This window comes from Bos indicus x Bos taurus, chromosome 18 (genome assembly GCF_003369695.1).
Source record: "Bos indicus x Bos taurus breed Angus x Brahman F1 hybrid chromosome 18, Bos_hybrid_MaternalHap_v2.0, whole genome shotgun sequence".
NCBI lineage: Eukaryota > Metazoa > Chordata > Mammalia > Artiodactyla > Bovidae > Bos > Bos indicus x Bos taurus.
The window spans coordinates 16,852,427-16,873,717 of NC_040093.1; the positions used below are offsets into that span (position 1 = coordinate 16,852,427).

General features: G+C 54.5%; 1 protein-coding gene and 1 non-coding gene across 5 annotated transcripts; both read left to right on the top strand.

Moving 5' to 3' along the window:
• The first annotated feature begins 1,536 nt into the window (after positions 1-1,536).
• Positions 1,537-13,559, top strand: LRFN1 (leucine rich repeat and fibronectin type III domain containing 1). 4 transcript variants are annotated; one of them, XM_027515861.1, is made up of 5 exons: positions 1,537-1,571; positions 4,017-4,049; positions 6,173-6,227; positions 6,641-8,083; positions 11,787-13,559. In XM_027515861.1, the coding sequence occupies exons 4-5, from the start codon at positions 6,678-6,680 to the stop codon at positions 12,691-12,693; spliced, it is 2,313 nt and encodes a 770-aa protein (XP_027371662.1). In that variant the 5' UTR covers positions 1,537-1,571; positions 4,017-4,049; positions 6,173-6,227; positions 6,641-6,677; the 3' UTR covers positions 12,694-13,559. The 4 variants fall into 4 exon arrangements, with proteins under 4 accessions (XP_027371662.1, XP_027371663.1, XP_027371664.1 ...); XM_027515862.1 differs by lacking the exon at positions 1,537-1,571 and adding an exon at positions 1,683-1,777; XM_027515863.1 differs by lacking the exon at positions 1,537-1,571 and adding an exon at positions 1,786-1,877.
• Positions 13,560-19,067: 5,508 nt separating this feature from the next.
• TRNAG-CCC lies at positions 19,068-19,140 on the top strand. The gene has a single exon. It is a non-coding gene; the product is annotated as a tRNA-Gly (tRNA).
• The last annotated feature ends 2,151 nt before the right edge of the window (positions 19,141-21,291 follow it).

A 21,291-nucleotide genomic window follows, 5' to 3' on the forward strand; every position in this document is an offset into this window, starting at 1 on the left:
CATGTGGGATCTAGTTCCCTGACCCGGGGTCGAACTTGGCCCCCTACATTGGAAGCCTAGAGTTTTAGCCACTGGACCACCAGGGAAGTCTCATGAAATAAGACTGATTTTGAGGGGAGAGCTTGCTGGGTTTAGAGGCCAGAATATCTCAAAAAGAGATGGAGAGTGGTCTGAGATACCCAGTGGGAGAGGGGCTCAGTTCAGTCGCTCAGTCATGTCCGACTCTCTGCAACCCCACGGACTGCAGCTTGCCAGGCTTCCCTGTCCATCACCAACTCCCGGAGCTTGCTGAAACTCATGTCCATTGAGTCGGTGATGCCATCCAACCATCTCATCCCCTGTAGTCCCCTTCTGGGGGGTTAGCTGTTCCATAGGAGTTGGGCAAAGGGATCTGAACAAGAAAGGAACAGGAATTCTCAGTTCCTCGGAAGTCACAGGGTGGAGGAAGGGCCTGGAGGGTTCAAGAGAGAGAATAAGAACAGGGGTGAGGCAGGGTCCTCAGGAGGGCAGCATGGGTGGGGAAGATGATCAAGAATTTGGGGCAAATTGGGCATTCTGGAAATCAAGGACTGCCTTGGAGGGGAGGATGTTCTGGGATCTAATGGGGGTAATTGGAAAAGTCTAGAGTCTCCCATGAGGAAAAGAGTTATATTTGGCACCCCTAGAAGTTAGACATGGTCTAGAGGCTCTACTAGGGGGCAGAGAATTGTTTGAGGTCAAGAGGGTAGAGGGGCATAGAGGGTCCTCAGGAAGGAGTGGGGTATGGTCTGTGGTCCTGAGTGGCTATAGAACATGGTTTGGCTCCCCCAGGGGAATGAGGCATGATCTGGGGTCTCCCCAGATGTTGACATATGGTCTGGATCCACTGTGGATGTTGGGGTGATCTGGGGTCCCTGAGGGATGAGGTGTGGTCTGGGGGTCCACCCTTTTAGGGTCCCTGGTAGGGGTGCTGTGGACCCTCTTGGATGCTGAGATACGGTCCTGGGCCCCGCTAGATTGGGAGGTCTGGTCTAGGGTCCCTGATGGGTGTGGGGCCCAGTCTGAGGTCGCCAAGGAGAGCAGGACGTGGTTTGTGGTCCTGGGTGGCTGAGAAACATGGTCTTGGTTCTCAAATGCGGTAAGACGTGATCTGGAGTCCCCCTGGGTATCGGGACAAGATCCGAGGTCTTCACTGGGGCTGCAAGTGTCCCCATGCCAGTCGGGGCGTGGTCTGGTGGTCTCTGGGGAAGCCGGCAGGGCTGGAGGTGGGGCTGGGGAGGGGTTGGGGGCGGGCCGGCGGCTCCGCAGTGGAGAGGGGTCTGCGGCGGACCCCGGGGCGGGGGGCGGGGGCTTGCGGCCGCCGCGCCCGGCCCCTCGGGTCTGCGCCCCCTCCCCCCTTGCGGCGGCGGCGGCGGCGGGGCTCGGGCGGCGGGCGGCGCGGAGGGCGGAGCTCGCGGCGGCTCGGGAGGGAGGGCGGGAGGCGGGAGGGAGGCGGCCCCGCGGCACCGCGCCCCCTCCCCCGGCCCTCCCCCCACCATGGCGCGGCGCGAGGCGGCGGCGGCGGGGCCGGGCCCGGGGCCCCCCCGGGCTGGGTGAGCGCGGCCCGCAGCGGCCGGGGAGGCGGCGGGCGGGGGCGCCGGTGTGAGCGCGGGTGTGAGCGTGCGAGCGTGTGAGTGTGTGTCCGCGGCGCTGCGGCGGGCCCGGCGTGCGCTCGCGCGGCCCTGTGTGTGCCCGGCGCCGGCGTGTGCGGCGCCCTGCTTGTGTGGCCATCCGGGTGTGTGCCGGGTGTCGAGCCGAGGTGCTGTGTCCGGCCGTGCGTGTGTGTCCCCCCGGGTGGCTGCCCCTTCGGCTGTGTGTCTGGGGGGCTGTCGCGCGCCCAACGGAGGGGCTGTGTGCAGGTGTGTGTGCGTGGGTTGTGTGCCCAGGTGTGGGTTCTCCCCCCTCCCCCCGCCCCGCGTGAGTGTGTTCGCGCGGTTAGCTGCGTTGGGTGTTTGTGTCCGGATTGGATGTCCATCCCAGGGTCTGTGTAGCCGGGTGTGCCCGCTCGGGTGTCCATTTGTGTGTGTGTATGTGTGTGTGTCTGCGGGTTGTATGTCTCCAAGGGTGTGTATCTGTGCGTCCATGTCAGGTTCCCGGCGGGAGGAGGGGGGGGCCTGGGGCTCAGCGCCTTGTGGGGCTTCTGTGTGGGTTTGGGGGAGGGGAGTTTGCCGCTCCCTCGGTCCATGTCAACTGTGGGGGGGTGGTCCTCGGCGGTCCTTGGGGGAGACGGCCATGTCTTCCCCTTCCTGGTGGCTGGGTGGGGGGGATGGGCAGCCGGTAGGTGGACAGATGGAGGGATGAGAGGCCGAGGGGTGGACAGATGGGCCCGAGGGAGGGACGCAGACCCGGCCCTCTCCCACCCATCCCACCCCAGTCCCCTGCCGGCCAGATCTCTGCAGATGAGGCCGGAGGTGCCCACATCCAGATGGCCAGGCTGGGGGACCTTTGCTGGGAGGATTGCCTCTGACCAGGTGCTCTTCAGCTCAGGCCCCCAACCCTCTGAACTCTGACCTGGCTGGGGAAGGGGGTGCGCTGGGAGGGAGGGGTGTTAGGATTTCCCGGGCCTAGGAAGTAGGTGGGGCGGGGGTGCCTCAGGGGTGGGAGGGATGTGTGTCCAGACTGTGTGAGTGCGATTCTCTGCCTATCTGTTGACTCTGCCAGTGGGGTTCAATGTTTTGTGTGTATTTGTTAAGTGTGTAAATCCCTCATAGGGCAGTTATGTGAGCATGTGCCTGTTATGAGTGAACATCTCTGAGTGTCTGTGCAAAGGTGGATCTTTTTGTACCTATGTGCTTGTTTGAGTGTGTATCAGCCTTGTCAGTGTCTGTTCCCGTTATGGTTCTGTGCATGTGTGTGAGGTGTGTACAGGCTAGTGTGTGCATTTGTGCATCTGTTGGCGTGGGAGTGTACCAGCTTTGTGACCGTGCATACTGGGGGTACATGAAGTTGCATGAGTGTGTTGGGTATTTAAGAGTGTGCACCTGTGTATCTTTGTGTGAGTGAGCATCTGTTACATGTGTGTTGGTGAGTGTGCAAGGGTAGCTTTGTTATAGATGCATGCACCAGGGGACACATGGGTTTCACAGTTGTGTGTGTGCCTCTGTGTGTGAGTGTGCAAGGGAAAAGGCAATGTTGTACGTGTGGTTGTGTGCAGGTGCGTCCACCTCGAGGATCTGTGTCTGTACTCTGAGTCCATTTGCGCATTTGTGTTGGTATCTGAAGAGTGGGGTTGTGTATGTTCAAATACGTACATGCAGGATGATATGTGTACATGTGCCTGTGTCCTTGACATAGGTTGACCCCACTTATGAGCCCAGTGAGATGGGGGCCCGTGTGGCAAGACCTGTGGTATGCTGGGATCCATGGACACAAGCGTGTCCACATCCTGGACCAAGAGCCTCCAGAGGGCGGGGGCACATAGATCATGCTACTCTGTCCATGGGAATTCAGATACAGAGTCATGGGTTGTGGGCCCATGTGGGTTTTGGCATGTCCACATGTGCTGGGGTGACCATGGTCTGCTGGCGAAGATGGGAACTTCTGATCCTCCCCCAGCTCCTGCTACTGTCCAGGTCTTTGAAGTTGGGGGACTGGGATGTGGATTCTGGAAGGAGGAGGCTGGGAGCCTAGCATCCTGGGTTTGAAGGAGACAGAGAGCTGAGGGACCAGACTCCTGGATCTTGGGAAAGGAGGAAACTGAGACCTGGACTGTTGGGTCTAAGGGAGGGGGAGTGTGGGGATCTCAGTCTCTTGAGCCCCCAGAGGACAAAGGACTAAAGTCCTAGACTCTTGGGATTTGGAGGGTGAACAGTCTGGGGCTCAGACTCCTTGATTTCCAGAGGTGACTTCCTGGGTCCACCTGAGCCCCTGTAGAACCTACAGCAGGAGGGCTGAGAGAGTGATCACGGCAGGGGCTTCCTGGGCTGAGGTGGTCTCTGAGGAGGGTCTCGGGAGAGGAGCCAGAAGAATACTAACCGTGTGCTTTTGTTCCTTTGCAGGTACTGGCCCAGGCCCTGACTGCCTGAAGAGAGGTGAGTGGGGTCCCTCCGGCTGGGGATAGAGATGTGAAGTGATTGGGTTTACTCTGAGAGAGCCAGAGGCTTGGAGTGATGCCTTGTATGAATTTTAGTGGCAAGTATGGTAGTGTCCTGAGGGCCAGGTGCCCTGCAGGCTGGGGTTGGTGACAAGATCAGGAATGTCTTGTTTGGGTAAGAGCTTCATAGAACGATGGTGTGGTAGGTGGGCTCTCAGGCCTGGAGGTAGCCCCTTTTAGGCTGAGTAAAGTGGTCAGAAAAGGAGGCAAGAGTTTCCTGACATGAAATGACCCTGCATTTGGATGGTGGCATGGGTATGGTTTACCATTTTGTGTGTGTATGTGCACGTATGTGGGGACATCTCCTGATAATCAGACCTACTGGTGGCTGAGAGAGAGCCAGAGCAAATGATCACTTAACGCTAACAGCAGCTAACATTTATATAGTGTTTACTCCATCAGCAACTACTCTAAGCATGTTGCGGCAGATTATCTCATTTAATCCTCACAATAATCTTATGCTATCATCCCCATTTGACAGATGAACACACTGAGGCCCAAAGAAAGGAAGTCACGTGGCAGGAATTTGGGTGTGAACCTGGGCAGTTGTGGGCCAGATTCTGTCCCTCAATGCCATGCTGCCTCTCAATAAATGTTAGCTGTTTTCATTATTAGTATTACATTGTTTCAACTTGAGTCCCACCCTGGCTGTGGGCCTTCTGGTTTCATAGATAGTGGTTCTGAGCCCCAGAGAGCTTACAGCCATGCAGGTGCAGAGCTGCGTCTCCTACTTCAGGAGCACCACCTCCCAGGCCAGGATTTTCTGTTGGAGGTAGAGCCGTGTCCAGAGGGAGTGCACAACAATTAGTGGGGCGGGGGGAGGGGGGCGTCGCTCAGAGATGAAGCGATGCTCTGACTTTGCCTCTTTTTCTTTTTGCAGCCCCATCACTGTCTTCTTCAGTCTCTTTCTTCTGGTCTTCGTCTGTGTAACACTCTTGTTTCCTCTTCTTGTCTCTCCCTCTCTCCATCTCAGTGTCTCAGTCTCTCTTTTCTGTGTGGGTCTCCTCCACTCAATTTTTCTCTCTTTGCCTCCGACTTGCTCCCTGTCTCTTCACCTGTCTTTCAGATTCTTTCTCTTGTTGTCTCTTTGTCTCTCTCTTTCTCTGTTGCTCTCCGAATCTGTCTCTGTGTCCACAGTCCCCCTTTGCCCGTGGGCTGAAGGATCAGGGCCACATGAGGCCACAGCCCCCAAACTGCAGATTCCTGGGAGGTGGGCCAGCAGGGACTGGGGCATGGGGTGGGGTGAAAACAGTGTCAGGGACACCCCCTTCCCATCCTTTCCTCTTCACCCCCCACCCACCCCGTGTTGTGATGGGAGCTGGCATGTCGTGGGCTGCAGCTGCCGCAGGGGGAATCCCAGCCGGAAGGTTTTGCCTGGAGCAGAGGCACAGCCTGACTGTATGTGTGTGTGTGTGTGTGTGTGTGTGTGTGTGTAGGCATGTATAGGACCTTGTGTTGTGCCTATTAATGTGAGCATGAAAGTCTGCCCCCTGCTTGGGCCCTCAGCAGAGGCCAGAAGGAAACTGGGCTCAGAGAAGGACTTCCCAAGACTGAGCAGGGAGACTGCTGTTTTCTCAGCCCCTCCCACCTTCAGTACAATCCCCCATCCCCACTGCCAAAGGTGTGTGGGGGGGGTGTTACCCTTAATACTTATTGAATATGTACTGTGTGCCTGGCCCTATGCTCCGTGACCCCTATGAATGAGCTCTATGAACTCTTGCAACAATCCAATGGCGATAGTACAATTATCAGACCACTTTACAAATCAGGAAATTATGGCCTAGTTCGGGAAAATCATTGGTTTGGGGTCACAGAGTTAGTAAGTCGGGGGAGCCAGGACTTGAACCCGAGTCTATTTGATTTCAAAGCCCTTGCTCTTAATAATAGCCCACATTTATATGCATGGCACCTACAAGACACTCAATGATGATGATAATAATAGTTATACACTAACATGTATTGAACACATTTTATGTGCCAGCCACTGTTCTGAGTATACCATGCTCATTAATCCAGTTCATCCTCACAGAGGTAAGGCCTGTTTTTGTCTCCATTTTACAGATGAAGAAACCGAGATTCAGAGAGGTTCAGACACTTGTCCGAGATCACACAGCTAGTAAGTGTCAGAGCTGGGATTTGAACCCAGGGAGTATGGCTTTGAAATTCATGACTTTAAACCCTAGTCAGCAGTGATTTTTCAAAATATTTAGTGGGTACTAGAAGGTGCAGGCCAGGCCAGATGTCATCCCTCTGGCTGAGAGGTCATGAGAGGTCTGGGAGCTCCTGGAAGAGGGGCAGAAGTGGGGGTTAGACACTCAGAGGTGGGGCAGTGGTAATTTACCAAGCACCATGGAAGTGATGTGATCTGTTCATGAGTGCATGCCAGTTGATGGTCAGTCCTGTTACTGTCCAAGAGGACCCCATTGTCAGGAAGGGACGGATGTGGGTCAGGCTCCGAGCGGGACATCCCAGGGTGGCCAGGCAGGTGGTCAAGCCCTACGCCTGGCTGACCCTTCTCCTTCCTTGCAGATCTCACCTCCCGCTCCTCCTGCCTCCCCCCTGCACCATGGCTCCGGGCCCCTTCTCCTCAGCGCTCCTCTCGCTGCCGCCTACTGCCCTGCCCTTTCTGCTGCTCCTCTGGGCAGGGGCATCACGGGGCCAGCCCTGTCCTGGCCGCTGCATCTGCCAGAACGTGGCGCCCACGCTGACCATGCTGTGCGCCAAGACCGGCTTGCTCTTCGTGCCGCCGGCTATCGACCGGCGCGTGGTGGAGCTGCGGCTCACCGACAACTTTATCGCGGCCATCCGCCGCCGAGACTTCGCCAACATGACCAGCCTGGTACACCTCACCCTCTCCCGGAACACCATTGGCCAGGTGGCGGCCGGCGCCTTTGCGGACCTGCGTGCCCTCCGCGCCCTGCACCTCGATAGCAACCGGCTGGCGGAGGTCCGAGGCGACCAGCTCCGGGGTTTGGGCAACCTCCGCCACCTGATCCTGGGCAACAACCAGATCCGTCGGGTGGAGTCGGCTGCTTTCGACGCCTTCCTGTCCACCGTGGAGGACCTGGATCTGTCCTACAACAACCTGGAGGCCCTGCCCTGGGAGGCCGTGGGCCAGATGGTGAACCTGAACACCCTCACGCTGGACCACAACCTCATCGATCACATCGCCGAAGGGACCTTTGTGCAGCTTCACAAACTGGTTCGCCTGGACATGACCTCCAACCGCCTGCATAAACTGCCCCCTGATGGGCTCTTCCTGAGGTCCCAAGGTCCGGGACCCAAGCCGCCCACGCCGCTCACGGTCAGCTTCGGCGGCAACCCCCTGCACTGCAACTGTGAGCTGCTGTGGCTGCGGCGGCTGACCAGGGAGGACGACCTGGAGACGTGTGCCACGCCGGAGCACCTCACCGACCGCTACTTCTGGTCTATCCCCGAGGAGGAGTTTCTGTGTGAGCCTCCGCTGATCACGCGGCAGGCGGGCGGCCGGGCCCTGGTGGTGGAGGGCCAGGCGGTCAGCCTGCGGTGCCGCGCCGTGGGGGACCCTGAGCCCGTGGTGCACTGGGTGGCACCCGACGGGCGCCTGCTGGGGAACTCGAGCCGGACCCGGGTCCGGGGGGATGGGACCCTGGATGTAACCATCACCACCTTGCGGGACAGCGGCACCTTCACTTGCATCGCCTCTAACGCCGCCGGGGAAGCCACCGCACCCGTGGAGGTGTGCGTGGTGCCTCTGCCTTTGATGGCGCCCCCACCTGCTGCCCCGCCACCTCTCACGGAGCCTGGCTCCTCGGACATCGCCACGCCTGGCCGACCTGGAGCCAATGAGTCGGTGGCTGAGCGCCGGCTTGTGGCGGCAGAGCTCACTTCCAGCTCTGTGCTCATCCGCTGGCCGGCCCAGAGGCCCGTGCCTGGCATCCGCATGTACCAGGTGCAGTACAACAGCTCCGCAGACGACTCCCTTGTCTACAGGTGGGTGTTAGAGTCCCTGGACCTCCTCCTGCCTCAGGGGCCCTCCCTCCGCCTCCCTAGGCCTTCTTGCTCAGCTGGGGTTCTAGATGGGCTTGTAGAGTGGTCTCTGGCTCCCATTTGCCCTATTTCCTTCTCTTTCTATTTCTTTTCTTTGTTTTTCACACATCTTGCAAATCCTTCTGGAGCACCCACATGAGCCATTTATCACCATGAATGCACCCAGCATGGTCCCTGCTCTCATGGGGCCCAGGGTCTACATCACTGCTCACCAAAGGTGTTTGATCATCTACCTTGTCAGTTAGACATTCTTAGAGCAGGAAATATACTCACACATATATAGTTACAGTTGCATTTATATTTAGAAATCACATACAAGGCTACTGTATCAATACATTGGGTACAATATAGAAACAGAAAAGTCTGTAAGTTGCCCTGGCGTGGACAGATCCCTGTGGTGTAGACCAACGTTAAAGAGGTACTTTTCCCCTATCATCTCTGATTTTCTCTTGCTCTCACTTCTGTCTGTCTGTACCTTGTCTCCCTCCTGCTCTCATGAGGAACTAAGCCCCTACTATGTGCCAGACCCTCAGCTGGGCAGGAGAGATACAAGGAGACCAAGAGCCAAGCCCTGCCCTAGGGAGCTCACAGCCCAGAGGAAGGAGGCAGAGAGTATATGATGAATTTCAGTCTTGGCTTTGCCTTGTCTCTCCATCTCGGTAGTGTGGCTCACAGCAATCGGCCTGGCACACAGTGGGCGTTTGCTCGGTGGCTGTGGGCTCTATGCACATCTCTGCTTTGTCCTGGCTCTGCCTCCCTTAGGCACATTGCAGAGTGCTTGCTGAATGTTTCATCCTTTGTATGACATACCTTGGATGCTCCAGAGGGGGTGGAACCATTTCCCCACCTGTGGGCAGCTCCTGATCCTGTGGGTGCTTAGACCCACACCAAGAAGCCTGCCTCTTGGCTTCCATCTTCACCTCACCCAGTGTTCTCTTGGCCATGGTCCTGGCACACAGTAGGCACTTTTCTGTCATTGGTTGAATGAGGTGATGCCTTCCCTTTCTCTTGTCTTTGTCATGCTCATTTTCTTTTCGTTTTGAATTTGGTCACCAAACACTGAATAAATGCCTACTGTGTGCCAGTTCCATGCTGGGCCCTGGGCCTACTGAGATGGATAAGACACTGGCCCAGTCTTAAAAACGTTAGGGCAAACAAATGGACCAAACAAAAACTTTTATAAGGTACTGCCAAAGGATACTACTCCATTTGACCTTCCCAACTTCACTGTGAGACAGCTATGATTCCCCCTCCCATTTTATAGACAGGAAAACTGAGGCTCAGGGGGAGAAGTCACTTGTTCAAGGTCACACAGAAAGAGATAGAACCAAGATTCCAGCTCTTACTGTTCTAACTCCCAATTCTGCCCTTTTTACATCGAACACTTGTTTATCAGGTGACTGCTGTTTGCCAGGCAGAGATTAGGGGAGAGGGATAATAGATTTGTGTAAACAGCTCCTGGTTTCTGTGATTCTCCATCTCTCTTTTTTCCTCCTCTCTCTAACCCATGGTCACTACATGGTGGGATAGAGGGAGGTTCATGGGCCCCCAGACCCAGCATTTCTGCAGATGTTGATGGCCCTCTGTCTCCAATGGGGCAACAGACCCTAGGACTCTTCCCTTCCCCTCAGGGCTACATAGTCCCAGTCCTCTGTCCCTCATTGCAAGCACCAGTGCTACAGCACTGCAGGGGTTAACTCCCTCACTGCTGCCATGGGAGGAGGTGACAACCAACCAGAAGCCTGCTCTGCAGCTTGCTTGAGCCTTACAGCCAATTAGAGACACATGGCCTCAAGCTTTCTTAAGGAGCCAGCCTCTGTCCTTGAAAAGGGGGGAGTCCCTAGCAACTGGTTATTTTAGGGGAAGGAGCAAAAGGAGCCCAAGACTCTTTGAGAGGGAAGATGAGAGGAAGAGGAAGACTTACAGCCAGGGGCCCAAGGTTGGATGGAGTTGGTGGTGGGGCAGTGGTCTGGGAAACGGCAGGCAAGGAGAGAGTTGGAGAGGTGGTGGGCCCCTGACGTGTAGTCTTTTGGGGGGAGGATGGCTCTTGGTGATGGCGGAAACTTCTGGAGGTGGAGGAACTGAGGTGGGTTTCAGGACCAGAAGGTGGTGTGGCTGGAGGGAAGGTGATGCTTCTGAGAGGTAAGAGGCCTGAGGAGGTGGGGGCATGGCCTTTAGAGGAGGTGGTGCTCCCGCAGCATGGCCCCCACGCAGATGAAGAGGCGGTTCATGTCTCTGATGACCCACTAAGAGCTTTGTGGGAGAGGAGAGCCTGTGAGATTGAGTGCTTGCAAATCTGTGTGGGTGTGGCAGTCCCAGCTTAGCCAACATTGAACATGGAAGGGATGTGCCCAACAGAAGAGTGGCAAGACCCAGGGGGAATGATTCTTATAGATGGGGAGGAAAGCAACTGGTAGGAGAGTGTGAGCCACAGCAAAGCCAGCATCGTGTGGGATGCCAATTGTTAATGAAATTATTAAGTGCCAGGCTTTGGGGATGTTAACTCATCATACTTCACACCATCTCTATGGGGTAGGAATTCTTAATAACCTCAGTGGGGGAAATGAGACACAGAGAGGTTAAGAAACTTGCCTGAGGTCACAGAGCTAGCAAGCAGCAGAAGAGAAACTCAAACTCTTGGGATCGTGGCTCTCAGACTTTGTCAGCTTAACCACTTCTCTACACTGCCACTTGTTTGAGAGCAGGGGTCCATGGCAAGAAAGGGGCATGTTTTCTTGGCTACATTTACCCCAATTATGGATGAAACTTACCTGGGGGCATGGTGTAGTGACTTCAGGTAGTATAGGGCAGGGTGTGCACATAAAGTGGTTGCCTCTGATATCTGGGTACAGTGCATGACATGCAAAGAGTGGACATGGTCCTAGGCCGGGTAGGTGAACCATCTCCCCTGAGCCATTGTGGGGTGTGGCTTGGAAGGCACTTGTCAATCAGAAGGGAAGTGGCCTTTAGCCTTGGCCCCTTGGTGGGCGGGAATATGTAGTGGAGGGGATAAGATAGATGTTGCTAGGAGAGGTGTAGGTATACTCAAGGGTCGGATATGCAGATGAGGGGGTGTGGTCTGTATCATGGTTTCCTTCGAGGGGTAGGAACATGTGGAAGAGAGGAACTAGAAGAGCATCCATTGTCCCAGTAGGAGTAAGCCTGGGAGTATGAGGTAACCTGCTAGTCCACCCCAGCGAGAGTGAGGTTTGCAGGTAACGGGGCATGGCCTGTAGCATCCATCCCCTTAAAGGGTGGGAATATGTGAGCGCTTGAGTGGCATTTGTCCCAGTAGGAATGAGACACTGCTAGGGAGCAAGCCCCTTGAGAGCAGGGCATAAAAGCTGTAGCATTCCTCCCTGGGGGCCAGGATGTATAGATGAGGGGAGACGAATGGCTGAAATTTGCCATGAAACACGGGTGGGGAGTGGGTCTGACGGTGGGGCATGCAGATAAGGGGCGTGGCCTATACCCAAGGTCCTGAGAGGGTGGGAATTTGTTGCTTGAGTGGCTGCTGTTGTCCCAGAGAGGGTGAGACACTGGTAGGGAGGCATGGATAGGTCTGCACGGGTGGTGGGGACATGCAAGTGAAGCAGCCTGGTTCAGAGTGGAGCTAACCCCGCGCTGATCCCGCCCCCTCCTGCAGGATGATCCCATCCACCAGCCAGACCTTCCTGGTGAATGATCTGGCAGCAGGCCGCGCCTACGACCTGTGCGTGCTGGCCGTCTACGACGATGGGGCCACGGCGCTGCCGGCCACCCGAGTGGTGGGCTGTGTGCAGTTTACCACCGCTGGGGATCCCGCACCCTGCCGCCCGCTGAGGGCCCATTTCTTGGGCGGCACCATGATCATCGCCATCGGGGGTGTCATTGTCGCCTCCGTCCTCGTTTTCATCGTTCTGCTCATGATCCGCTACAAGGTCTACGGCGATGGGGATGGCCGCCGAGTCAAGGGCACCTCCAGGTCGCCTCCGCGGGTCAGCCACGTGTGCTCGCAAACCAACGGCGCAGGCGCAACGCAGGCCCCACCCCCGCCGGCGCCCGACCGCTACGAGGCGCTGCGAGAGGTGGCGGCTCCCGCGGCTGCGGCGGCGGCTGTCGAGGCGAAGGCTGCGGCGGCCGACGTGGCTTCCGCGGAAACGGAGGCGGTCCTTGGACGTTCCCTGGGCGGCTCGGCCACCTCGCTGTGCCTACTGCCATCCGAGGAAACCTCCGGGGAGGAGTCCCGGGCCGCGGTGGGCCCTCGGAGGAGCCGTTCCGGGGCTCTGGGACCGTCGGCTTCACCGCCCCCTACTTTAGCTCTGGTTCCTGGGGGAGCCCCGGCCCGGCCGAGGCCTCAGCAGCGTTATTCGTTCGACGGGGACTACGGGGCACTCTTCCAGAGCCACAGTTACCCGCGCCGCGCCCGGCGGACAAAGCGCCACCGGTCCACGCCGCACCTGGACGGGGCCGGAGGGGGCGCGGCCGGGGAGGACGGAGACCTGGGGCTGGGCTCCGCCAGGGCGCGCCTGGCCTTTACCAGCACCGAGTGGATGCTGGAAAGTACCGTGTGAGCGGCGGGCGGGCGGGCGCCGAGACGCCTGGGTGCCGCGGACAAACGCCCAGCCGCCCTGACGTTTAGGGCAGGATTCGGGGGTGAAAGCGCCGAGCCAACACGTCGTCGGACTGGAGGGGAGAAGCACCCTTCTCCCTGGAGGGGACGGGGGCGGGCTGCCTGGGCTGTGGCTCGAGGCCACGCCCCCGCGCTCAGGGGGGTTTGAGGGCGGGCCGCCGGGCTCCCCTCCCCCGTGGACTCCAAGCCCCCCTCCTGCCCCTCCCCCCGCGCGCTCGCGGACCTCGCTGGAGCCGGTGCCTTACACAGCGAAGCGCGGGGAGGGGCAGGGCCCCCCCGACACTGCAGCACTGAGACACGAGCCCCCTCCCCCCGCCCGGGACCCGGGGCAGGGGCGAGGGGCCCATTTCATGTATCTGGCTGGACTAGATCCTATTCTGTCCCGCGGCGGCCTCCAAAGCCCCCCCCCACCCCGCAACCCCATTCAATTCCCTGGTCCCATCGTCGGGGCTGGCTTGGGGTCCCCTTTTCTCTGTTCCCCTCGTTTGTCTCTGTCCCGCCCTCTGTCATCTCTGTCTTACGTCCTTCCCTGTTCGTCTCTCTTTTCTCTGCCCCGTCGTCTGTTCTCCCTCTGCCCTCCCGTATGGCGTCCAGCCTCCTTGTCTCACCAGATATCTCCCCCAGTACACAATTCTCCCGGGCAGGTCCCACCGGAAGGACCAGACTCTCCCCGACTCCTTCCTGTTACTCCCAAGTGAATCCCCACAGGAACAAAATCCAAAACCAAATCCCCCTCGCTACCGGAGCCGGGACCCTCCGCCGCAGGAGAATTAAACTTTTTTTCTGTGTCTGAGGCCGCTCTGCTGACCTCCGTGTGTGTTTCTGTGTCTTGGGAGGTTGGGGGGGCGTGGCCTAGATTACAGCTCTAGGACTATTAAGTGAGACTAAAGGTAGGCCGGCTGACTGCGACCAGGGAGATCTGCAGTTTCCTACCCTTTGAGAGACTTCGAGGTGGGGAATAATATATAAAAACAAAAACAATAGCTAAGGTTTAATGAGTGCTTACTATTGCCAAGCACTTAAATCGTTTAATCGTCACAACTCTAGGACATCAGTACCATGACCCCATTTTATAGATGAGAAAACTGGGGTCCAGAAGTAAAGCGACTTGCTCCAGGTCGCATAACCAGAAGGTAACAAAATTGGGATTTAAAACGGCAGGCAGCCTTCTGAGTCTTTAGTGCCCAGCAACTAGGGAGTGTTCATTTGCCACATAGGCATTGTGCTAAGCACAGCTCATCTCTCTGAGGTCCGACAGCTGTTGGAGGTCGATACACTTGGCCCCATTTTACAGATAGGAATCTACACCAGGGAGAAGTGAAGTCACTTGCCCAATACTCCCCTGGTGAAGAAATAGGACAGTTGGCAGTTTGACCTCAGTATCTGTTCCACTCTACTACAAAATGTAACCTCTGATGTCTGTGTCTGGAGGCTGGGGAATGGTCACCCAAGGACCTTAATTAGTTGAGCCTGGGTATCAAAAGCCAGCCTGGTGGGAGAGGGGACATGGGAAGGGGCTCACGGGTCACACTGTTTGGAACCTGAGGGATCTTAGGAGGTAGAGAAGGGTCTACTTGAGGGCACAGAGGCTGGCTTGGGGTGGGGGCGCAGTTTCTCAGACAAGGGTGGGGGCTGTGGCTGGGGAAGGAGGGAAGTTTTTTTAGGGGGGTGGTGGATGGGTCCTGCAGTGAAAACTTTTCTGATCCTGGGGAAGAAGGAAGAAGGCTTCATGCCAGCCAGGAGCCTCCTGAGGCCTGGGGAGGAGGAGAGAAAGACAGAAATAGAAACGGAGCAGGAGGGAGGGGGATGGATCTGGGCAGACAGGGTGGGAGGCAGCAAGGACAGAGGCACCAGAGAATCACAGGCCGGCATCACCCGGTGGCCCAGCTGCACTTATCTATCTCAGTCATCACGACTCCTGGGTACCGGGGGCTTCCCACACACCAGCCGTGGTGCTCACAAACCCTCCCTGAAGCATGAATAGAGCATGCAGCTCAGCCCCTGGCACAGAGCACAAAATGGACTTACTCAGAGAGGAAGCGTGATCACATCTATACTCCAAAACAGATGTGTGCAGTGTGTGCACTCTCTTATTTATTTTAGACTAGGTAAGTTGATTTATTTAGAGGGAAACACACGCCACAGAGTGTGGGCCATCTCAGAAGGTGAGAGGCCTTTGCACCCCCTTTTCTAGACAAGGAAACAAGTTCAGACAGGTAAGCAGCTTGCCCAAGATGATGCAGTCTGTAAACGGCAGAGCCATGATTGGAGAATTTACTGCCTTCTTATCCTGCACACCTAACTGTCTGACTGTACTGTCTTTGCTCCACCTGATAAAGCTTTACTGAGCATGTGCTATGTGCCTGGCTCTGTGCAGGGGATACTGCAGTGAACAAAACAGATGAAACAAGAGACCCCTGCCCCATGCAGCTTATATTCTAGAGGCAGGAGACAGTAATCAAGTGAGTAAATTATGAGTGTCTGGTAGTGAATAAGTGTCACATGGAGAATGAAAACATTCTTATTTTGATGGGGGACTTCCCTGATGGACCAGTGGTTAAGACTTCCCCACTCCCAATGCAGGGGGCCAGGGTTTGATCCCTTGTCAAAGATATCAACCTGTAGGCTGCAGGTGCAGCAGAAAAATAAAAAAACCAGGGTGATGGGATGGAATGACTGAGAGGTTTATTTTATTATAGTTGCTTTACAATATTGTGTTAGTCTCTGCTGTTAGTCTCATTTCAAAGGGAATGAACTACAGGTACACATACATCCTCTTCCTCTTGGACCTCCCACCACCCCATCCCACCCATCTAGGTCACCACAGAGCACTAAGCTGAGCTCCCTGCACTATATGGCAAGAGCCCACTAGCTATCTCTTTTATACATGGTTGTGCTTATGTGTCAATCCCAGTCTCCCAATTCACCCTCCCCACAATCAAGCCCCCGTGTCCGCATGTCCATTCTTCACATCTGGGTGAGAGACTTACTTTAGACTGGAAGGTCAAGGAAGGTGATATGGGAGCTGAGAAAAATCCACTGTGGAAAGAGCCAGGGAAGAGCATTCCTGGCAAAGAGAATAGCATGTGCAAAGGCCCTGAGGCAGGAGTGTGCTTAGTGTGCTGGAGGCAGTGTGTCTGGACTGGAGTAAGGGGGAGAGTGAGAGGAGAGCAAGTGGAAGAGGCAAGCAGGGAGCAGCTTCTGCTGAGCCTTGTGGGCTGTGGTCAAGAATCAAGATTTTATTCTCAGCTGTAGGTTTCAGCTGGGGCAGTATTTGGCTTGACCTCTATGAAGAACTCAGCTTTGACTGAGGTGTGCCTGTCTTCACAGCAAAATTGGGAATTGCCACCTCAGAACTTGGCATGCACCCTTTGACATATTTGGGGTCCACATGGTCCCTAGGTCAGCCCTTTGAATGATAGCCCCCCACCTTCCTCTGTAATATCAGGCCTTTCATTTAACAGAGAAGTATTTATCAATGGCAGTGACACCCCCCCCACCCCCCTGCCCAAACTAAGAGCTTTAAACCCAAGGAATAGGTACATTAGGTGAGATAGTGCATGATATCATTCAAGGGGAGTGTTGGAGCATCTCCTCTGTGCCTGGCCTTGTGCTGAACACTGAAGATCCAAAAGTGACCCAGGCAGCTCCAGTCCTTGCCCTCCTGAAGCTCAGACAGACAGATGGCAATAGGGCTGTGATGTGAGAAACATAGAGCCTATCAGAGCACAGAAGAGTTGCCTGACCCTGCCCAGAGGTTCAGGGAAGTGTATTAGCCAGAGTCTTGGCTACAAGTGAAAGGAAGTCAGCTTAACTTGATTAGGTGTAAAAAAAGTGTGCATTTGTTGGCTCGTAGAGCTAGGAGGGTGGAGAAAGCAATGGCACCCCACTCCAGTACTCTTGCCTGGAAAATCCCATAGATGGAGAAGCCTGGTAGGCTGCAGTCCATGGGGTCGCTAAGGGTCGGATACGACTGAGCGATTTCCCTTTCACTTTTCATGTTCATGCATTGGAGAAGGAAATGGCAACCCACTCCAGTGTTCTTGCCTGAAGAATCCCAGGGACGGGGGAGCCTGGTGGGCTGCCGTCTATGGGGTCGCACAGAATCGGACACGACTGAAGGGACTTAGCAGCAGCAGCAGCAGCAGCAGAGCTAGGAAGAAGGCAATTAAGGGCAAAACTATAAGGACTTTGACCTTAGAGACTGGAACTGAGACTCAACTCCATCAGGACACTCTTCCCATTCATTTCTCTTCTCTACTTGTCTCAGCTCAGATGTGTCCCCTTCCACTGCATGTAGTGGGGAAAATGGTTATTTACAGACACAGACTCAATCCTTCTAGCACCATAGCCCAGAGGTAAAATGGCAGAATCTCCTCCAGTCCTAAATAAAAGTGAATCCCAGGGAAGGGCTCTGGTTGGTTTGACTAGGGTCACATGCCAACCTTGCATTGATTGGGCCATCCAAGGGAATGCAATTGGGAATGGAATTTGATTGGCCAGATCGCAGTCACATGTTCAGATGTGTGGGTCTGGGAAAAGAGGGGAGAGCTAAAAATATTAGGTTGAACCATATGAAACTGCCAGTCCTGTAGGTTAGAAATGGCAGAATACTGGCAATTTCATGGATTGAAACAAAATAGTCACCAGAAAAGTAGGATGGTGAAACTTGTTGGGTATATAAAAGCAATAGAAACCCCAGGGTACTACTCAGAAGAATTTTTGGAGGAGGAAGTGATATTACTGAGACATAGGGAATGAGTAGAAATTAGATGAAGACATAATGGTGATGGGAGAGTAGGGGGGACATGTCCCAAGCAGATGGAACAGCTTATGCAAAGGCTGTCATAAGGGAGTTACAAGGGGAGACTTGTCATTGTACTCTGGAGATGGAGTGCTGTGATTGGGCAAACCTGAGTCATGTGTCCAACCAATGAGGGAGTGAGGAAGGGGGCTCATGCCCCAAAGGAAAATTGAGAAGCTTTACCAGGAGACAGGGATTCTGGGCAGGCAAAACCAAAATATATCCAGTTCAAAAATTCTTTTTTAAGCCTTGGCATCTCCAAGCAGAGGTTTGCAATCTTATTTCAATTATACCACTCATGTCTGAACTCAGACTTGTCTTACATCATTCAAATTTTTATTGTCAAATAATAATTGGTCACTTTTTCTGGGTTTTGGCTGGGCATACAGAGATGGACTTTTGAGGATACATTAGGCTGCAAGAAACAAAACCTAATTAACATGACTCAAGACGTTTTCTTATCTCATGACCCATTTTCCTACTCCTTTGTTCCAACTTCCTTAGAAGAACAGTTTCACAATCTAGGCTTGCTGCCTTATGGTCACAAAATGGCCACCACAGCTTCAAGTCTTTCATCCTCATATGAATGAACTAAGCAGGAAGGAAAGGAACAAATGGAAGAAATTTCTTTCTGCTGGGGAAGAAAAAATCCTAAAATTAAAAAAATAACAGCAATAAATGCAGGTATGGGGCTTAACCTCTGCCAATTGTTTTCAATTATTTACATAAATTAGTTTATTTCATGGCCCTTCCACTGCAGAGGCAGGTGGTCCACACTGGACCTTCTCTGATTTCATAGTCCACAGGATCTGTGAGCATAATAAGATATTTGTTATTTCACTCTATTATGTTTAGGGTGTTTGTTATAACTTGGAGGATATTGTTTGTATGAAAGCTGGAGCCATGGCTGCCATTTTGAGATCATGAGGTAGCCAGAGTAAGAGTCGGTCAACAGAGGTAGAAAGAATCTGGTTTCCCAGTGACATTATTAAGTGAATGAATGAATGAGTCCTAGAACTGCCCTGCCAACTCAGTTTTTATTATGTGTGATAATACATTCATTTCTGTTCTACCCTTTTGAGTTGGGTTTCTGACACCTATTATAGGATAAAGAATCCTGATATAGATTTCTATTTGTCCTAGGTACACATGCAAAACAGAGATACACATTTCACACAGACAGGGAAAGACTTATAAACATGTGCACAAATACACATGCACTTACACACATGTGGGCATGAATACGCTGTTATGCATCTTCAGACTCCGGTTTGGGCAGATACTCGCTTGGACGCATATACACACAGTCACAGAAGGCAGGCACACACAAGTATATGCACCCTGTAATGAATTCTGCTTGCACCACACAGACATCCATACTCAGTCACACACCCACAGTAACACACCCACAGTAACACACACACACACACACTCAAGGATTCACTTATTGCAGAAGGCTCCAACTCCTTACAGTTTATTTCTGCAGCTCTATAAATAAGGGGTGAGGGACTTCCCTGGTGTTCTAGTGGCTAAGCCTCTGCACTCCCAATGCAGGGGGCCCAGGTTCGATCCCTGGTCAGGGAACTAGATCCCACATGCCACAACTAGGAGTTCAAATGCCATAACTGAGAGTGTGGATGCTATAACTAAAGGCCCTGCATGCTGCAGTGAAGATGGAAGATCCTATGTGCTGAAGCTAAGACCAGTGCAGCCAAATCAATACATATTTTTTAAAAAGGGGATGAGAAGAAATATCTTCAGGCAAGACTGGGGTTAATGCATAAAGAAGGTCTGGGGTCTCAGATGGGCTGAGAGTAGGTCCTGGTTCTCAGATGCACATGTCTCTTCTGGTGACACAATTCACATCCCAAGTGAGAAGGTGGAAGAGGTTGAATGGGGCAGGCCTTGAGGCTGTCTTGAGACTCCTGTGGGAGAGATGAGAAGTTTCCTGCTGATGCCCAGTTTCCCATTACCCAGGCATCAGCCTCCACCTTACCCAGGGCCCACACATTCATCCTTTTCCAGGGTCACTCTTCTCTGGGGCCTCCTGGAGCTGTGGCAGCCAGTGCTGGAAGAGGCCCTGGGGCCTGCAGCCTGCTGTGGGCTGAGCCCAGACCCGAGCACAGAAAAGGGTGGTGTGTGAGACAGGACTTGGGACAGAAGGATGAGGTCCCATCTTCCCAGAACCCACAGACCCAGCCCAGGTGCCCCGAGCACTCACACAGGCCTGGAGCTTGCAGTGGTTGGGGTGTCATCAGAAGGGGCTGCCCCAGGGTGTGGTCCAGGGATGAGGTAATCACAGCCCCCAGGACCCTTCAGGGTCAGGACCAGCCTTGCCCCTAAGGTATGGGGCACTCCCACACCTGAGAGGTGAGAGAAAACAGCTGAGGTGGAATGGTGAGGAAGGGTAGGCAAGAACGCTCAGTGAAGTGGAGACAGGGAATCCAGGGGAGGAGGGCAGGTGATATGAGACACACGATGGGGACAGGTGATGGGACAGCTTACACGGGAGCGAGTAGAGGGGACACATGGAAGGAGACTATTGAAGGGGATACAGGTGAGGCAGAACGACAGGGGAAGAGATAGGGGAAGAGACAGGTGAAAAACTGAAATAGGGACAAATGAAAAGTGACCCACGGGAGGGGTCACAGAGGTCTGAAGAGGCGGGGATGGAGAGGGACCGAGGTGGGAGTCAGTGGTGAGGGGAAGAGGGAGTCAGTGTTGAGAGTCGATGGTGATGGGGGTGCAGGGCAAGGGGCACAGGTTGGGCACAGAGCTGGGAGAGGAAAGGAGAAATGAGAAGGAAATAGGTAAGAGGGCAGGTGAGAGGGACAGGTGAGGGAGACAGGAAAGTGGACCCCTAGGAGGAACAGGGACAGGGTCAGGGGAGCATTTGAAGAGGGACAGGGGCGCAGGACAGATGAGGAAAGACCAGAGGAGGGGAGGAAGTACAGATGAGATAAAGGAGGTGAGAGGCCACCCGAAGAGCTAGAGCTAGAAGGTAGGGTGGGGCCAGGTGAGGGCAGGTGGGCCTGACTCTCCCAATTCACCTGGAGGTGCTTCAGATCCCGGGTCCTGGGGAACAGGTGGGAGATGCAGTCCCAGTCCTTCTGCAAGAGTGAGTCTTCCTACAGAGCAAGGACAAGGTCGGATCACAGCGGGAGGGTTGGAGCCTAACAGCAAGGATGAAGGTCTAGCAGGAGGGCTTGAGTTTAACCCATAGGCGAGAGGAAAGGGGTTGTGCCATGCCAAGTTGCTTCAGCCGTTTCCGACTCTCTGTGACCCCATGGACTGTAGCCCACCAGGCTTCTCTGTCCATGGGATTCTACAGGCAAGAATACTAAAGTGGGTTGCTATGCTCTTCTTCAGAGGATCTTCCTGACCCAGGGATCGAACCTGAGTCTCTTAAGTCTCCTGCACTGGCAGGCGGGTTCTTTACCACCAGGAAAGCCTGAGTCAAGAGATTCAATCAGTTTGGTTTAGTTGCTCAGTCGTGTCTGACTCTTTGCGACCCCATGGACTGCAGCATGCCAGGCTTCCCTGTCCATCACCAACTCCTGGAGCTTGCTCAAACTCATGACCATTGAACTGGTGATGCCATCCAACCATCTCATCCTCTGTTATCCCCTTCTCCTCCCATCTTCCATCTTTCCCAGCATCAAGGTCTTTGCCAGTGAGTCAGTTCTTCCCATCAGGTGGCCAAAGTATTGGACTTTCAGCTTCAGCATCAGTCCT

What these genes read in the sequence shown, in the direction of transcription:
- LRFN1 (XM_027515861.1), top strand. Translation starts at nt 6,678, where the DNA reads ATGGCTCCGGGCCCCTTCTCCTCAGCGCTCCTCTCGCTGCCGCCTACT. An exon ending in GACGACTCCCTTGTCTACAG is followed by an intron (nt 8,084 to 11,786) that starts GTGGGTGTTAGA and finishes CCCCTCCTGCAG; the next exon opens with GATGATCCCATCCACCAGCC.